This window comes from Labrus bergylta, chromosome 13 (genome assembly GCF_963930695.1).
Source record: "Labrus bergylta chromosome 13, fLabBer1.1, whole genome shotgun sequence".
NCBI classification, from domain to species: domain Eukaryota; kingdom Metazoa; phylum Chordata; class Actinopteri; order Labriformes; family Labridae; genus Labrus; species Labrus bergylta.
The window spans coordinates 3,493,261-3,510,892 of NC_089207.1; the positions used below are offsets into that span (position 1 = coordinate 3,493,261).

At 36.1% G+C, this 17,632-nt stretch overlaps 3 protein-coding genes across 3 annotated transcripts; 1 reads left to right on the forward strand and 2 right to left on the reverse strand.

Annotated features, from left to right (window-relative positions):
* Positions 1 to 851: 851 nt before the first annotated feature.
* On the reverse strand, positions 852 to 4,871 carry mitd1 (MIT, microtubule interacting and transport, domain containing 1). Its single transcript, XM_020648374.3, has 7 exons — positions 4,605 to 4,871; positions 4,421 to 4,522; positions 3,211 to 3,347; positions 1,960 to 2,046; positions 1,739 to 1,851; positions 1,562 to 1,622; positions 852 to 1,432 (listed from the first exon to the last, which is right to left on the reverse strand). Exons 1-7 carry the CDS (start codon positions 4,747 to 4,749, stop codon positions 1,337 to 1,339), a joined length of 741 nt encoding a protein of 246 aa, XP_020504030.1. The 5' UTR covers positions 4,750 to 4,871; the 3' UTR covers positions 852 to 1,336.
* A 414-nt stretch (positions 4,872 to 5,285) lies between these two features.
* On the forward strand, positions 5,286 to 10,894 carry mrpl30 (mitochondrial ribosomal protein L30). Its single transcript, XM_020648360.3, has 5 exons — positions 5,286 to 5,619; positions 8,157 to 8,243; positions 8,542 to 8,688; positions 10,485 to 10,558; positions 10,709 to 10,894. Exons 1-5 carry the CDS (start codon positions 5,578 to 5,580, stop codon positions 10,839 to 10,841), a joined length of 483 nt encoding a protein of 160 aa, XP_020504016.1. The 5' UTR covers positions 5,286 to 5,577; the 3' UTR covers positions 10,842 to 10,894.
* A 948-nt stretch (positions 10,895 to 11,842) lies between these two features.
* On the reverse strand, positions 11,843 to 16,611 carry txndc9 (thioredoxin domain containing 9). The gene is made up of 5 exons (XM_020648359.3): positions 16,521 to 16,611; positions 14,011 to 14,217; positions 13,289 to 13,407; positions 12,551 to 12,805; positions 11,843 to 12,445 (listed from the first exon to the last, which is right to left on the reverse strand). Exons 2-5 carry the CDS (start codon positions 14,182 to 14,184, stop codon positions 12,328 to 12,330), a joined length of 666 nt encoding a protein of 221 aa, XP_020504015.1. The 5' UTR covers positions 14,185 to 14,217; positions 16,521 to 16,611; the 3' UTR covers positions 11,843 to 12,327.
* Between the last annotated feature and the right edge of the window lie 1,021 nt (positions 16,612 to 17,632).

Here is a 17,632-nt window from a genome sequence, read left to right on the forward strand (position 1 = left end):
GAGGTTATTAGTTTACAGTGTGACAAAAGGTGAATGAATTGCTTGTACTTTTGTTTAGTTATATATGGGAATATGCAGGTATCAATCATACTAACAAAATCAATTACAACAAGGCCACCTAAAGGTTTTATTTTATAGTGTAAAATAAATCAATAATCTGTGGCACACTAAAAATAATTTAACTGTATTTTATTGTTTAATTGCTCATAATAATGTGCTATCCAGGAAACTGCAAAAATGACCAATAATGCTTTGTGCCCTCATTTAATTGAGACAGTTGTAGTAACCCTAACCCTAAACCTTTCCAACATGTGGGGAGCATAGGAGCAACGAGTTTCGATTTGTTTGAATTTAATGTTTTTTTTAACCTCCTGATTCACCTGAGGGATTTGGATGTTTTTCCCACAGTACAAGTAAACGAGATATGTATTTATGTCCAAGACCATTTGGTGCTCATTGGACCAGTTATATGATTTTAAAATCTATTCATGCAGGAAGCCATTGCAGTGATGGATATTTGCTCCTCTTTCTGTGTTTTTGAGAAGAGTTCTGGACAAGCAGCAGCTGCCTGAATGGTTTCTCACTGGGGCCTGGGAATACCCCAGCGTAGTCTATTTTTTTTTCTGTATCTTAAGACATAATCTTTAATTCTAGAAAATGTAGTACTGAGATTGCTTCTTTTTTTTTTTTTTACAATTTCTGTCAGTTGTGTTTGTTGTCATTCTGTTTCTCTGCAATGCTGAGATCTGGAAAAAACAACATTTTGATCCTCTGTACGTCTTGAACAGAGGCCTAAGGCAGAATGGGAAAAAAAGTTACTAATTTATAAAAAAATAACTCCAGAGCCAAATTTTAATAATAAAACCAATATTTTATTTTATTACAAAGCACTTTTTAATAACAGTTTAAAAAAACGTTTACATTTGTTCTTCCACTAGATGGTGTTAGGCCACCTTAAAAAAGCATTTACCCCCTTTAGACATTATGGACCACCCAATTTTAGAGAAAAGTTACAAGAAGGAGAGGAAGCCTTAGAAAGAAAGAAAAAGAAACAAGTCTTTGCATGAACTGCACGAGGACATTGCCGACATATTACCCCTTAGACGTGGAGATTTAAAAAAAAAACATTTTTTTAATCGAAGTCATAGCAGTGTTTAAAAAAAAGCATAGTTTAAAAGCATTGCTAAGTTACACAGTCGTTTAAGGCTGATCACATGCACCTGTGTGTTAGGACAAATCCAACAACACAACAGGTATGTCTGTGTTTTGAGGGCAGGTACTTAAGGTAAGTCACTTGAGATGTAAAAGAAATACAGGAATTAAAGCTTTCTGAATCTTAAAGTGTTTTTGTGTGTTTGGTGTGAAAGATGTCTACGTTGGTCTCCTGACACTGTCTGAGGTCATAGTCACAATATCCAATAGAGAATCTTCCCTAAAAAGCAGAAGAACAGAAACTGTGAACAAATGTCAACATGTTGATTCATAGAAAATCTGCCCTGTAGTTCTAATGATATAGCAAAAGAAAAAATGCATATAAATAAAGTAAAGTATAGAGTCTCACCTTAGGCCTCTTGAAGTAATCGAGCCCTCTGCCTATCTTTATGATCCATCCATTATCAAATCTGAAAACACTTTTGTTTAAATTACTGCCATAAAATAAAGTTATGATCACAGTGGAGTGTAGTACTACAGCTAAAATATGATTCTCCTTGACACTGTAGGCTCAGATCAACAGTACCTGATCTCCCTGTCGTGTATAGTGGAGGAGTACTGCAGATCCAGAGTCACTCCCTGAGCACCGACGCTCTGTTTCAGCTCAGCCAGGGCGCTGCTCTGCTGGCCGCTATCCGTCTGCCAGGCACAATGAAAGGTAGTGAAACAACTGAGCAGACTGAACACAGGTGTGACTGCTGCCATGTAGTCGATGCATCGCGTGCTCTACTGAACGACATAACCCACCTCGTCCTGTGACGTCAGCAGATGGATCTTTTTCACCTTGCAGGACGCTTTCAGCAGCATCTCACAGAACCGCAGGAAGTTGTACAACTGTGGAGGAGAGAAGGCGAAGAGGTTTGTTTGACTTTGTTGAGTTTGGCACATTTTGACGTTAAAATTAACTTTATTGAGTTCAGTTAAAAATATTTAAAAAAGTAAAAAGGGCAAGAAAAAAAAAAAGACAATTCAGTCGTATTTTTTGGGTTATGCAATGCAGAAAGCAATCAGGGTTTACATGAAATTAAACTCTTTTAATCGATAAAATGTTGAAGTTAAGGGGCGCTGTAGAGCCTAATGGAAATGTCGCACGCCTCATGTAGGTAATGTCCTTTGTTGCAGCGTTAGCGGGTTCAAATCTGCATGTCATTCCCCACGCTCTCCTCCCAACACTTCCTGTCTCTCTTCAGCTGTCCTATCCAGTAAAGGCCCCAAAAAACAACTTCCAAAACAACTAGACTTTTAATGTTTACAGGATATGATCAGGCAGCTGTCATGTCACAGAAGTTTACAGGGAATTAAGGCCAACTTAGATTCAGTGTGTTTTATAAATGATCATTCATCTCACTGATTATTAAGAGTAGTCGTTTTTCCCAAATTATTGACGACTATTTTTCATCATGGTTTCAGAATTCTTAAAGTTTGCAGACAAAACTAGCAATTTTATGACGTAACATTTGTGATGTAATTTAACAGCATTTACTATTAAACGTGCAAAAATAATTTTTAACACAGGACTGCTATAAAGACTTAAAGATGGCCTTTGATAAGTTTATATTCACATATTTAAGTAAACAAAAGTACAAATAATTCCTTAACCTTTTGTCTCACTGAACTGTTAAATATAATATAACATACATCACAAACGTGCAATATATTTATCTGTATAGTAATTTTACTCATAGCTTTTGTTTTTATATCTATTTATATCGGCACCTTATTTTTCTATGTAAATACTTGCTGCTGTTTTTTATCCTGCACTACAACGAGCCAAATGTAACGAAATGTCGTTCTTATCTGCACTGTAAAGCACAAGTTTGAATGTCAATAAAGAAAGTCTAATTCTAAGTAAACTAATAAACTTAAATAAAAGGTGTAGTATCTGGCTGTTCCTAATTACTAATACAGCTCTGTATTGATCAGGTAACTATAAAGAAAAATGATTCAAATCCAGCTGGAAACGGAGAGAAAATCCTCTGATGAAAACAAAGATCTTACTTGGTGTGTGTGCCGTATGTACGGGTCCTGAACCCAGACCTCTGTGAGTAAAGTGCTGATGTACGGCTTGAAAAGAGCCTCATAGCTGTAACCAGTAGCATCTTCTGCTATTTTAATCTGCTCGTGGTACTTCCCATCTGACAGGAGAGGGAACACAGAAAGAGGAAAGATACAGAGGAGGTCCCAAGAAGGTCGAAGTAACCTTTTAAACAGGGAACTTTAATATGCAAAACATGAATCATACGATATTAGACACACTCTATAACATTACACAATTGCAATAAATGATCAGAGGTGTCAAGTAACTAAGTACAAATACTTTGTTACCTTACTTAAGTAGAAATTTTGGGTATCTATACTTTACTGGAGTAATTATTTTACTTCTACTCCTTACATTTTAAAAATAGCCTCGTTACTCCGATTTCATTCTGGCTTGTCATCGTTCAAAAAAACACAAATATGGTTCTTTAATGTATTTGTATTGTTCTAAAATGTGTTCGTTGTCAATGGGCATAAATGCGGCTGAAACAGGTGCATCCCAAATGTTTCAACATTAACATTATAGTCATAATGACCTTTAGAAAAATGTTTTTTTGGGGAGGTGGGCACGATAGACCCCTGTGACGCAGCCTATGTCAGAAAGATTTGTAGTGAATCGTGAATTGTCCTGATTTTGTTATATTGTCTACAGACTGTTTGTCCTGTTTTTGTTTTATTTTTATGTTTTCAATGTTTGTCTGTAATTTTCAATTGGGGTAAATTTTATTTGTGAGAGTAAATTATAGTTTTTTTTTTACTGTATTTTATTTTAACTTTGTTTAATCTCTTAAGGTGAGGTTTTGAGATAAGTCCTCATGGGTGTTTTATTTATTTTTTTTTATTTTTTTTTCTGTTTGATTCTTCTTTCAAGAAATGTGCAAATAAACTAAACTAAACTAAACTAAGCTTTCACCCATAATGGCATCCCCCCCTTTACTTTACTTTTACTTTTATAATTTAAGTAGTTTTGAAACCAGTACTTTTACACTTTTACACTTTGAGTAAAAAGCTTGAGTTGATATTTCTGCAGAAGTCTTTTTAAACCCTCAGAATTTAAACTTCTACCTGAGTAATGACTGAGAATACTTCTGACACCTCTGTAAATGCACACATGCCTTGCAGAGGTCGCTTTGACTCTTGCTTACAGTCGTCCAGTGTTCATGTTCATTACCTTCTTTCATCTGGTTCACATGAACTTTGATTTGTTCTGCTCTGTCCATGTAGCCTTTAATCTTATCCCTGTAGTGTCCTCTCTTTGACTCATCCTTCACAGCTGGATGGAAACAACAACACGTGTTGGTTAATGCCCTTATCATAAAGCCTCTACAGTATATTTAAATGCTGGAGATAGAGACCTTTCAATACGTCCATGAGGAGCTGGATTCCCTCCTGGTAGCAGACCAGAGACTCCTGGAAGCGGCCGATCTGGTCCAACTCCACCGCCCGCTTCAGGACGGAGACAGCAGAGGTCTCCATCCCTGACACGTGATTCTGGCTCATTGTTCTGTCTTCTTACTCATCAGTAGAAACAATCACAGCGTATTCTTTCTCATTCTAAGCCAGCAGAGCCACCGAAAGAAGCGAAACCACCTTCTTAAAACTTGGTTGCTTGACGTGTGCGCCACCAAAACAAATCCCCGGAGAAACGTAAATGTGACGTGTGGACCTTGATGCTTAGATAGGGGACAGTTCAAATAAATAAATAAATAAATGAAACAAATATTTGTCATATATTAACCCTTTATTTTTAAATAAAACGAAATTATTCAATCTTAGATTATTTCATTGGATTTTGCATTTGTTAATGGTGACGAATGGGGGGAGGACTTGTTCCCTTTTCGAACGAGTCAAATGTGTATTATATTGAAATTGGCTTTTTTAATTGTATTTAATTTTATACAGATTTTTTTTTCCATTTGTTTATTCATTTTCTTTTTCATCTATTTTTTTCTAATCGTTCGAAATAAAGAATAAAATGATTAGATGTTCAATTTAAAATAAATCCCTCTAGGAACCTTGTACGAGGAACATTTGTTGTCCCCGGCACAGTTTCGCTTCCGGTGGGGTTAGTGAGAGAAAACTACCACGATTTAAACCGTGATAGTGAGTTTACGGTTGTGTTTTCAGCTTCTTAATCATTTAGTTCCGAGTCGACGCTTTGAATACGATGTGAATATTGATTAAATTGGTGATTTATATCTTTTTAAATCAACGTTGAGCAGAGTTCGCTCCACGCGTCCTGCAGGTTGTAACCTTGGCCTGAATGACTGCAGCACGGACGAGGGCTCTTCGGTGGTTTTCTTTTGGTTCCTCTACTGAAATATTAAAATGTCAGGTGTGTGTCGTGGATTGAGACTATTCCCTGTCAAGGTAAGAAGTGTGTTTCTTATTTTACAGCTTGAAATGGAGCCCTGTAAGGCTAAACTAATGTGACAACCTCTGTTATGTTTAATCTTTGAGGAAGATATTTGTAAAAAACAACAACAATATACTAATCTTAATGATGAAATAATAATAATAATAATAATAATAACTTTATTTCTATAGCACCTTTTAAAAACACAGGTTTACAAAGTGCTTTGACAAACAGCAAAAACAAGAACAAACTAAACCAAACACAGAAGAACATAAACAACAACAAGAACAGAACAAATGCAAAATACTAAAAATAATTAAATACAATTCAACAGGAAAGAACCCAAAGTGCACGATACCCAACAGACATTTATAACCCGACCATCACAAGAACCATTATAAGAACCATCATAAGAACCATCGTAAGAACCCAGGAAACACAAGAACCATCACTAGAACCATCATAAGAACCATCACTAGAACCATCATAAGAACCATCATAAGAACCATCATAAGAACCATCGTAAGAACCCAGGAAACACAAGAACCATCACTAGAACCATCATAAGAACCATCACTAGAACCATCATAAGAACCATCATAAGAACCATCACTAGAACCATCACAAGAACCATCACAAGAACCATCACTAGAACCATCACTAGAACCATCACTAGAACCATCACTAGAACCATGATAAGAACCATGACAAGAACCATGACAAGAACCATGACAAGAACCATCACTAGAACCATCACAAGAACCATCACTAGAACCATCACAAGAACCATGATAAGAACCATCACAAGAACCATCACAAGAACCATGACAAGAACATCATAAGAACCATCACAAGAACCATCACTAGAACCATCACAAGAACCATCACTAGAACCATCACAAGAACCATCACTAGAACCATCACTAGAACCATGACAAGAACCATGATAAGAACCATGACAAGAACCATGACAAGAACCATCACTAGAACCATCACAAGAACCATCACTAGAACCATCACAAGAACCATGATAAGAACCATCACAAGAACCATCACAAGAACCATGACAAGAACATCATAAGAACCATCACAAGAACCATGACAAGAACCATGATAAGAACCATCACAAGAACCATGATAAGAACCATCACAAGAACCATGACAAGAACCATGACAAGAACCATGATAAGAACCATCACAAGAACCATCACAAGAACCATGATAAGAACCATCACAAGAACCATGACAAGAACCATCACAAGAACCATGATAAGAACCATCATAAGAACCATCACAAGAACCATCACAAGAACCATGATAAGAACCATCACAAGAACCATGATAAGAACCATCACAAGAACCATCACAAGAACCATCACAAGAACCATGACAAGAACCATCATAAGAACCATCACAAGAACCATCACAAGAACCATGATAAGAACCATCATAAGAACCATCACAAGAACCATCATAAGAACCATCACAAGAACCATCACAAGAATCATCACAAGAACCATGATAAGAACCATCATAAGAATCATCATTAGAACCATCACAAGAACCATCACAAGAATCATCATAAGAATCATCATTAGAACCATCATAAGAACCCAACAACACGAGCTGAGACCAAGAGGAACCAAAGATTTAAAAAGATGTAAGAAACTAAAAGAGTTAAAAGCAAATAAAAAGACAACAGCAATAAGAAGGTAAGAGCAGAAAAAGAAATAGAAACAAGTGATTAAAGGATAAAAAAAACAAAAACAAAAAAAACCTATAATATTAATAACAATAAAAGGTAAATATAAATAGACTAAGTAAGATTAAAAATGACCAAGTTAAAACATAAGAGGAGTTAAGATAAGAGCATAAATAAAAGGACAGTAAGAAGTACAGTAAGTAAGAACATTATTTCATAGAGAATAGTTTCTATCTGACGAATTGAATTACTTTTTGCATATTGTTTCAAAGATTTTGCTCAAAATTCAAGCTACCCAGCTAATTTATTTCCTCTAGAAATATTGAAGTAGACAATCCAATGTTTGACAAATGTATGTTGTCTTAAATCATGTGGCCCAATTCCACAGGACACACTGTATTTGTGTCCTTTTATTACATAACATGATCTGCTTTCTAGCTTGTGGTGTTTTGTTACTGAGTCCCTCTGCTCCTTTAAGAAAAAGCTAAAGACCCAGCTCTTTCATGAATACCTACTAACTTAATGATGATGGTCTCCATATTATTGATGATGATGATGGTAATGACGATGGTTTTTGTTTGATAACGATGACTTATAAGATGGTTTCTATACTGATTAGAGCTCTCAAGAACTGCCCTCAATGTTGTGCTTTGCCTCTGGTCACTTCCTGTCAGCACCTGTGTGTCCAATCAGACTCTAAGCTGATCGTTTGCTCTTACTGACATTGTTCCCTTTTTTCTAGATCCTTACTTGTGTTGTTCTTACTCTCTGATGTACGTCGCTTTGGAGAAAAGAGTCTGCTCAGTGAATTGTAGAATTGGTCTCCTAACTCTTTGTGAATCTTTACAGGTTCTGACAGAAACAACACTTTTGTCGCCTTGTTCATGGTTTGTGTCTGCACGCAGCAAATTCACAAAAGCAAGAATCCCACCAGAGGTAAGAAAACAGGCAAAGGCCACTTCATGTCATTTAGCTCAGTGTGATTTAATATATTCCAGATTTGTTGAGTAATTTGTAAAACTCAAGCACACTGACTACCAAGATGCATTCTTATTATTCACCTTAACGTCTGGGATAGTCTTTTCAAGGACCACTTAGTAAATGTAGTTTATGTTGTTCTCATGTTGGTTTTGGCAAATTTTGATGGGTGAAGCTCTGTCTTGTTCTAGAGTGATTAAAATGCCTCGTTGTATTATTTCATTTACTCCAAAGACTCTGTGTTTATTCTTCGCAGCTTTTCGCAGAGAGATCCAAAGAACATGAGAAATATGGAGGAGATCCAGACCAACCACATAAACTGCACATAGTGACACGAGTGAAAAGTGTAATGAGAAGGCCGTACTGGGAGAAAGAAATGGTGAAAACCCTTGGGCTTGACAAGGTAAGGCTTTTGTGTTTGTTAGAGCTCTACAGTGTTGGAGTCATGGATTGGTATAATTGTCTTTGTGCTATTTATTTAAGGTTAAGGTAGTTTGTTATATATTGGTGTTTTGGGTTATTGATTATTCTATCATTTATTAGGATTGTGTTGAGAGAGGGGATGTCGGGTCACATGGGTATGGGCGGAGATGTGTTGATTTAACTCACCTGTTCACCTTTTGTTCTCAGTGGAAGAGAGGGGGTGAGCTGGGTTGCTGTATTTTTTGTTGACCGCTATTGTTACTAGTTCACTGTGTGTTAGGTTGGGGTTGTTTCTGTTTGTATAAATCCAATGAAGAAATCATGAAACAGACTGGAGATTAGAACACAATTTAATCGGCCGAGGTCAGACAACTTCATCAAACAAGCACGCTTCCAAATCACTTGACTGACAAAGTGCTGACAAAGTAACAGTGTTCACAGTGCTGCTTATATTCTGTCAAAAAGGTGCAACCCACAAATTCCTTTCTATTTGGGTGCATCACCATAAAACAATAAAGATGACATGACACTGATTTGTATACTAACAGATGTAGACTCTGTCTAGCAAACAGTTGCTGACAACATATAGTTGGCTCCTCTCCATTTATAGATCTGCTACTACTTAGGTGCTTCGCTCATATAAGGTTACAGCTTCAGACACCTAAAGGTAGGAGTGTTAACACGTGGTAGACAGACTTGAATAATACATTTCATGAAGTTACCAAGATTAATGAATTTCATGAAAATTTGTACTAACACTGATTATGAGTTAATGCACGTTATTATAAGTTAAGTTGATTATCTTTTTTACGTTAATAAAAAAGTCAAACTTATTTTTGCGTATCTCAGTATTCTTTTGAAAGCGCGTCGGACAAATACATCAGGCCCAACCTCAGTCCCTCAGCGGCTTCATATTCAGGAACGCCGTTATATACAGCATAGTCTGCCTTCTCGTTTTTTGTTTAGACGTCGACTCTGAATAATTGAAGAACGGGAGAAAAATCAAGAAAAGTTGTGGGAAAACAAAAATACTTTCAAGGGCTTTCGTAAATGTCTCTGATGAAATGCATTTTCAAGAATGTTTTGGCGTTAAAATGTGTCGGAGTTGGGGCTTTCCATGACAATAACATAACACTCATGAAACTGTGGTCAAAGCATTGATTAGTTATTTAAAGTTTTACTGGTTTGGGTTAAACTTTTACCACAACTTGGTAATATACTATAAAATCCATAAAATATTCATCTATCAGGGGTGCAAACTCATCAGGGATGAAAAAGGTGACATGGATCCAAACCACCTAGGGGGGGTCCGGGGTCATGCTCCCCCGGGAAGATTTTTTTTTTTTTTTTTAAATATCAGCTTTAAAATGTGAATTTACAGACGATTTTATCAATCAGACTAAAGAAGCAGTGCAAACAATAAGAGAAACACAATTGCTTGTCGATATCTATGTTCTGTTTTGACTTTTTGATAAAGCTTCAGTGAAACATGAAGAACCCCATGATGCTCCTAACCTTCAGTCCCTTTTTAGAAATGGGATAAAGTTGCAGAACAAATTGATCTAAATCAATCACACAAATCACCTATTTGGGATCCGAAACGGCAAATCTCGCCGAAAGGTGAGAAGTTTGCACCCCTGATCTATGGTTGTGTCACCTGAAACAGTTTAGCATGAGTCTACTACAGAGAAGTGAAGAAATGTAACTGGACTCGTAAAGCTCTCAGTTTTTGATTTCTCTTTTGCATTGACGCTGTTCTCTCTTTGTCGTAATTAGGCACATGTACCTGTGATTCACAAAAACACACCTGCAGTCAACAGCCAACTGAAATTTGTCAAACATCTTGTAAGGTAAGACAATTACACAGAAAGGAGGGGGAGCATTTTGTCCTGATACCGAAACAGTTTTTCAAGAACATTATATAATACAATTAGTTATTTGTCTAATTATTAAAGGGACTCTTTGTGTAATTGAATGCCTTTCTGTCCTGCTGCATTCAGGATCCAGCCGCTGAAGACTCCCTATGGACTCCCCGCTGAAGAGGACATGGCCGACACCTACATCAACAGCAAAGGAGAGCTGATTGTTCGTCGTCTTCTTCAACCCGTCGAACCAAAGGCTATCGAATCTTAGCTTTCAATCGTGTGTTATTATTTCAATTGTTCATAAAATATCACAGAAAATCATCTACTCCCTTGTTTTCTGTTCTGATTTTACTAAACTGAATGAGAGCTACAATTTAGCATGATGCCTGTTTTAGAGGTATTTAACTTAAGACTCCGAAGAGGGTGAGAAAATGCTTTAATCAAACTCAGTAGCAAAGCTGTCAGCCAACTAGGGCCCTCTCTCTCTTCAGTAATGGAGGCGAGTTAGTTCTCTCGTCCCATCAGTAAATGTCAATTTGAACACAAGTTGTACAGTTTCTTTAGTAAACATGATTAATGAAATAAGAAACTGTTTGAAAAAGCAGCCTGGATCTTTTCACTTTGTGTACTTTGTAGCGACAGATCTTTTCTGTTGAGCCGAACCATCAATTTAGTTTTTGTTAGGCCTGGTTTTAACAGCTACTAGCATTTGAGGATGAAGCTGTGTTGTAATTCATACTACTACACACAGCGTGCATATACATCCATAAACAATATATGCATTTTCTTTAGAGTGGTGCATGGGCAGGAACTAATCCCAGTCGTCATGAACCATGTAGAGTCCCAAACTAACCAAACCTGCACATCGCTGGACCTTGAAAAGAAATATATCAGACATTAGAACCTGAAAAGTTTATATAGAGGCCCTGGCCAACAGTCTGTCTCAAACCAGGAACTTCCTTGCTATGATGTAGCCTCACTGAAACACGTTTTTAGCATTTTATAATCCATTCAGAATTACAGCCAGAAATGTCCTTTTTTCCACCTCCCAAGAAGCACCAATTGACTACTTTAGAATTATTGGGACCTTGAGCTCGGTTCATTTAATCCAAGCTCTGATCAGACAGATTTGTTATTGCAACACGTTGGCAAACTCCACCTCTTACAGTTTAGGATGCTGCTACAAGAAAAAGTATGGTGAAAAATAAATGGGATGATTTAGAAAGAGGAAAAACCAGAGGGAGCATGTATACACACAAAGACAGAATGCATGTTTCCTGATGTGTGTTAACAGATTTCTACACTTGAATACACACAAATGTTTATTTGCAACGGTATTTCATGACAGAGGTTTAAATTTCAACCATGAAAAGACACAAACAAAAACAAAATGGAGCTAGAGGCTTGTTGATACATAATCGACGCAGTAGCTCATCGACACCTTCTGTATCCTCGACAAACTGACGGTAAATGTTACCTTGTTCTGGAAATGCATGTTTCATTTCTCTGATGTATTCAAATATAAAAAGATGGGGAGACAATTCATTAAATAAGTTTGAAACAAAGATGCTAACAGCTATAATAAAATAATTAGATTTGAGATATGGTAAATCAAAATATGAAAATTTGTAGAAATAGGTAAAGTCACTTAGAGAGAGAGAGGGGGGGGGAGGAAAATCAAAGCGGGCTGTCTGCTAGACTTTTTTTGAAAGTGAGGTAGCCCTGAGAGAGAACCAGACGACTGTTGGTTCTCCTCAGTCATCTGAATCCGAGTCCGAGTCGTAGCCCCGCCCTCTGATGGTTTTCTTCTCCACCTTTGTGAACTTTGTGCCCGACCTCTTGTTCACTGTAGGAGGCTCCATCAGGTTACCACTAGAAAGAGAACACAAAGTCACAGTTTTAGTGGCACAATCCTGGGATTCTGCAGCTCCGATTGCTTGAGAGATACTAACTGAGGCAGTGTGCTGTATGTCTCACCTGTAGTTGATAACACCTGCACAGCCAAGTCTCCACTCGAGCATCTCTGTGGGAAACTCGTCTGTGTTTCCCAGGTCGGTGAAGCCCACGACGTAGTCCTTTGTCTTTCCGTCCAAGAGCAGAGCCAGCGTGGGGATGATCTTGATGTGAAGCCTCTCTGTCAGAAACGGGGCCTTTTCCACGTTCAGTTTGAGGAATTTGGTCTCGACGTGCTTCTTTGCCAAGATGGCCAAGTGTTTGTCGAGGATCTTACATCTACAGGGAGGACAGACCGACAAGGTAAGCACCCTGTTGACAACAAACCCTCACAGAGAAACAAATTAAACTGAAAGAAAAGATCGAACATACAAAATGAGATCAATGTAATGTTACTAAAACAATATGATGGACTACATCGCTGATGGCGAGTATGTTAGAGCGCTGAGTCTTTGGCTGTCATGCTCTGCCTTGGTGAAGATAACTCAACGAGGGCAGCAACTGCATACGTTTGTTAAATTCTGTAATACACAAGCCTGGAGTGATTTTTTAGAAACTTCTTGTTTTCTTTTACTACATTACAATGCTCAAAAACAAATACACTTTGTATTTGCAAAGCTTAAATCAGGAAATGTTATCAGCTTAAAATCTGAAACACTGAATCAATAATAAGTGTTCTTGCAGGTTAATTAATCTATGCTTTTATTGACTAACTGGTCAAATGTCTTTGTAGATAAACATTTATTGTAGCTTTGCACTCGCCTGAACGTTGAGTTTCTGTAGAAGTGGCAGACGACATTCTTGGTGTCCTTGACTTCGCCGAAAAACTCTTTCTCGCTTGGGATTTCTCGGTACTCGCCATGGCCTTTAGACAACCACTCCTAATAAACAGAGAATAACGATTAGCAGCAGGACAATACATGACAAAGGAGGAGGAAAGCTTTTTTTTTTTTATATAGTCTAGAACAATCACAACATACGGTTGACTGATTTGGGATATTAAAAAAAAAAAAAAAAAGCAAAATAATTTTGTACCAACTCAAGACTTCAGGTTACCCACTGTGTTCTCTGTATGAAATTAGATTGTTTCCAAAAACTACAATCACTAAACTGGTCCTCATAAAACTCTCTATTCTGTTTGTTTCTGTCTTATTAAGTTGCACAATTGACAATTAAAGTCCACAATATAAGACATTCTAGGACTCCAGCTTGATCCTTTCTTAGTAAAGAACATCCAAAAAATACTTTTTATTCTATTTTTCCAACAGCAGGTGTTTGGATTCATACTTGATAAAATAAATTCAATATTATTTTGCAGTGGGTGCTTATGTTGCCTTATAAATGTTGCACATGCTTAAAGAGAGAATTTACTAAACACGACACCATCATTCAAACTGCTTTAAAAGTTTTAAGCAGTAAAATAGTATGAATGAAGTTAATCAGACAACAGCTGAAAGTGTGTTAAAGAAAAACATCCAACATACCTGCTTCTGTTTCTGGGCTTTTTTCAGAGCCTCTAACCGCCTCTCCTTCAGTCTGTCCAAATCATCTTCATCCATGTCGTTCAGTTTGCTCAACTGTGCATCCACCGACTCCTCCACCAGCTTGGCCGACTGCTCCAACACCTTTGTGATGATGTCCATTTGTTGGTTAGCCATGGCTGACGGTTCAGTGTGAAACGCTTTCTGATTCTAGCGAGGAAAAGAAGAGATAATGAACGCCGGGACTTGAAACAAATGTTGACATTGAGAGTGAGGAACCTGTCTTAAATTTCATGGACACAATGATAAGTCACATCAGACCAGTAAGAGCTCAAACCATGAATCAAACAAAATGATGTTAACTGCCCCATATTTATAAAATCAATTATTTGTTACTTTTTCATTACAGCTTTCTTAATATAATTCAGGGCTTTTCAGAAGAATTTTACGACACTAACATGGTCATCATCATATTACAGGCTGCTTCAGAAAACACCGGTGGCAACGTGACACCTGCAAAAGGAGCCAAAGCATAAAAGTTGACCCATTTTCCCCTTAGCTTCCTTTCTGACTCTCACTCCCTCAGTGGACAGCAATGCCTTTTGAGAGACAATATTAAATTAAGATCCAGCACCTGGACGAGTCGTTTTAGTAAAATGGCGTTCTCACGTCACTATAACATGTCAGCGTTTAAGTGTGAGACAAAAAAGCTCTGAAGTACAGAGGGACGCATCACAACACACATTATAGATAATCTGTATAGAATATTGATAATTAGTGGGTAAAAACAGAGCTACTAAATCATCACTGAGGCAGGGAGACAGAGAAAGACTGCAGGTAACAGTTTCCCAGATTATTTAAACTAGAGCAGGGGCCACATGCGGCCCCCATCAACCCTCAACGTGGCCCTCAGGTCAATTTTTACATATCAATTATTTTGAACCATGAAGAAAACATGACAAAATCTGCCATGAAATCATGAAAACCAGAAATATGTCCATAATAATATTTGATCATTGTTATATGTTGAGTTAAATTTGACAATTTGGCCCCCTGGCTGTGACCAAAGTTGCCCATTCCTGAACTAGCGTGTGTTGATACTTTTTCCCACGGGCTGACTACTCCATATGTCTTTTGAAAGACCTGATCATTATTTTTCATTTTCTCTGTCAGTCAATGAGGAGTCTGGAGTTTTGTTCTGTTGGTTTGACATTGAAAGAATCAATTAAAAGAGGTCACTTTTGGCCTTTAGTCATTTTGATGAATTGAGTTTCCACCAGCATAAATAAAGTATCTATCTATGATCATTTTTGGCTTCTGTCTGACATTACGTTGACTAAATGATTTATTAATTTATTTATTTGTTAGGGACAGTGAATATTAATGAACAGCTGTAAAAATGCCAGATTATAGCAGAAGTGCTAGTTTCCATCTGTTGTCCCTAGGCAGGTAACAGAGAAAGACAAATTACAAATAAAAGACAAATTACAAATACAAAGGCACAAGTGACAACCATTACATTTAATCTTTCCTATTTAAGACTAGTAATGCTTAGTTAAATCCTGGTTGTATATATTCCCATTCTTAGTTTTGATATTTTTAGTGCTTATTTACTTTGTATTTAATATTATATTGTGTTTAAATTTGCTAACATTGTGTTTTTTGCTCATATTGTGTGTTTGGACAACCTGCTGCTGTAACGCCACAATTTCCCAGTTTGGGATCAATAAAGTAATTCTATTCTATAGTCTATTGTATTTATTCTATATTATTTATTCTATTCTATTCTACAGTATTTTATATTATTTATTCTATTCTATATTATTTATTCTATTCTATTATTCTATATTCTATTATGTTCTATGTTCTATTCTATTCTATGATATTCTATTCTATTCTATAATATAATATTCTATTCTATATTATTTATTCTATTCTATAATATTCTATTCTATTCTATATTATATATATATTCTATTCTATAAGATTCTATTCTATATTCTATATTATATTATATATTCTATTCTATATTCTATTCAATATTCTATATTCTATTATATATTCTATTCTATATTCTATATTCTATTATATATTCTATTCTGTTCTGTTCTATGAGGAGCCCTCTCAGACAAAGCCATGGTAACGTTAGGCCACGCCTTGATTTAGCCGGTTGTTAGCATAGTGCGTTTACATAACAGGCTAGTTTTTCCTCATTTTACCATCCTGCTCCGTGCGCAGCTTATTGTAAAACGCGTTTTAGATGCTAGTTCTTCATTTTTATTGATTTCTGTTTTTGTTTTTATAACCGAAATCAAGCAATACTGGAACAAACAGTGTGGCTTGTTAGCGTAGCAGGCTAGCTAACATTAGCCCTCTGAAATGCAAAGATGTTAACACTCGAGTTAAGATGGAAAAACATTTGATTTAAAAAGATATTATAAACTGTGAAGGTGCTGTTCAAGTTAACATTTTCTACAGAATGACCCCCCCTGTTGATTAAGTTAGTTTATTACCTGATGGAGGTAAGAGTACGCTGTCAGCAGACACTTCTGTTCGTGCGCGAAATGCAAAACCGACGCAGCGGAAGTGACGTAGAAACTAGGCCACCTGACGTCACACTTGTCTCTCTCACATGTTTTTTTTTAAAGGCGTTTGGCACCCAAACTATGAGAGGCAAAAAAAGACTAAAGTATAAATAGATAATTAAATAAATAAATGCATCAATAAATATATAAATGCTGAAAACAATACATCAATGAATAAATAATAATACACTTTGTTAATGAAAAAGGCTATTTATATATTTTTACATGTATTTATTCATTTATTAGCGTAGTTCTACAGTTATATATGTATCAATGCATACATTGCCACATTAATTAAGTTATTAATTTATTTCCGTATTTTTACATTTACACATCTATTTATTTCTTTGTCCAGGTCGTAAGAGGAAAAGTTTATATGTAAATTTGCTTCTGTCTGTTTTTCTACTTCAGTAATGTTAGGATGGCCCACTTAATTTACATATTTACTTTTCCTTGTACAACATGGACATGGAAATACATAAATACATATATGAATATATTTATTTATATATTAATTATTATATGAATTGTTGCATTTATTTATATATATATATATTTATTGATGCATTTATTTAATTATTTATAGATTATTGTATGCATTTCTCCCAACATTTATTTATTCATTTATTTATACTTTAGTCATTTTTTTTATTGTAAATGTAATGGAATAAATACTTGAACAAATTGGGGTTTCTATATGTTAAATTGCCATATAACTGGACAGCAAAGATATAAGAAATATATGTATTTATAAGGAATTTATCTGCTCATATATCTGATCGGGGACATGGTGTAAATAAATAAGGAGATTTTACACAATTAGAGATCCTTTAGATACCCACTTTTTAATATGCAAACAGGACAAATAATCAGAATCAGAATCTGGGTTTATTGCCAAGTACATTTACACATACAAGGAATTTGACTTGGTGTATTGGTGCTAAGCAATTAACAAGGAAATAAAACAGAACTAGAAACAACTTAGATAATACAGTATAAGAAACTATTACACTATATAACAGAATTTAAAAATGTAAAAT

Bases quoted from the DNA above. Each gene is read 5' to 3' on its own strand.
- mitd1 (XM_020648374.3), bottom strand. From the start codon at position 4,749: ATGAGCCAGAATCACGTGTCAGGGATGGAGACCTCTGCTGTCTCCGTC. The intron at 2,047-3,210 runs GTAAGATCTTTG...TCTCCTCCACAG, and splicing joins ACATACGGCACACACACCAA to TTGTACAACTTCCTGCGGTT. The intron at 1,623-1,738 runs GTACTGTTGATC...AAGTGTTTTCAG, and splicing joins ATACACGACAGGGAGATCAG to ATTTGATAATGGATGGATCA.
- mrpl30 (XM_020648360.3), top strand. From the start codon at position 5,578: ATGTCAGGTGTGTGTCGTGGATTGAGACTATTCCCTGTCAAG. The intron at 5,620-8,156 runs GTAAGAAGTGTG...GAATCTTTACAG, and splicing joins TGAGACTATTCCCTGTCAAG to GTTCTGACAGAAACAACACT. The intron at 10,559-10,708 runs GTAAGACAATTA...TGCTGCATTCAG, and splicing joins TTTGTCAAACATCTTGTAAG to GATCCAGCCGCTGAAGACTC.
- txndc9 (XM_020648359.3), bottom strand. From the start codon at position 14,184: ATGGCTAACCAACAAATGGACATCATCACAAAGGTGTTGGAGCAGTCG. The intron at 13,408-14,010 runs GTATGTTGGATG...TCTGTTTATTAG, and splicing joins AAGCCCAGAAACAGAAGCAG to GAGTGGTTGTCTAAAGGCCA. The intron at 12,806-13,288 runs GCGAGTGCAAAG...TCCTCCCTGTAG, and splicing joins TACAGAAACTCAACGTTCAG to ATGTAAGATCCTCGACAAAC.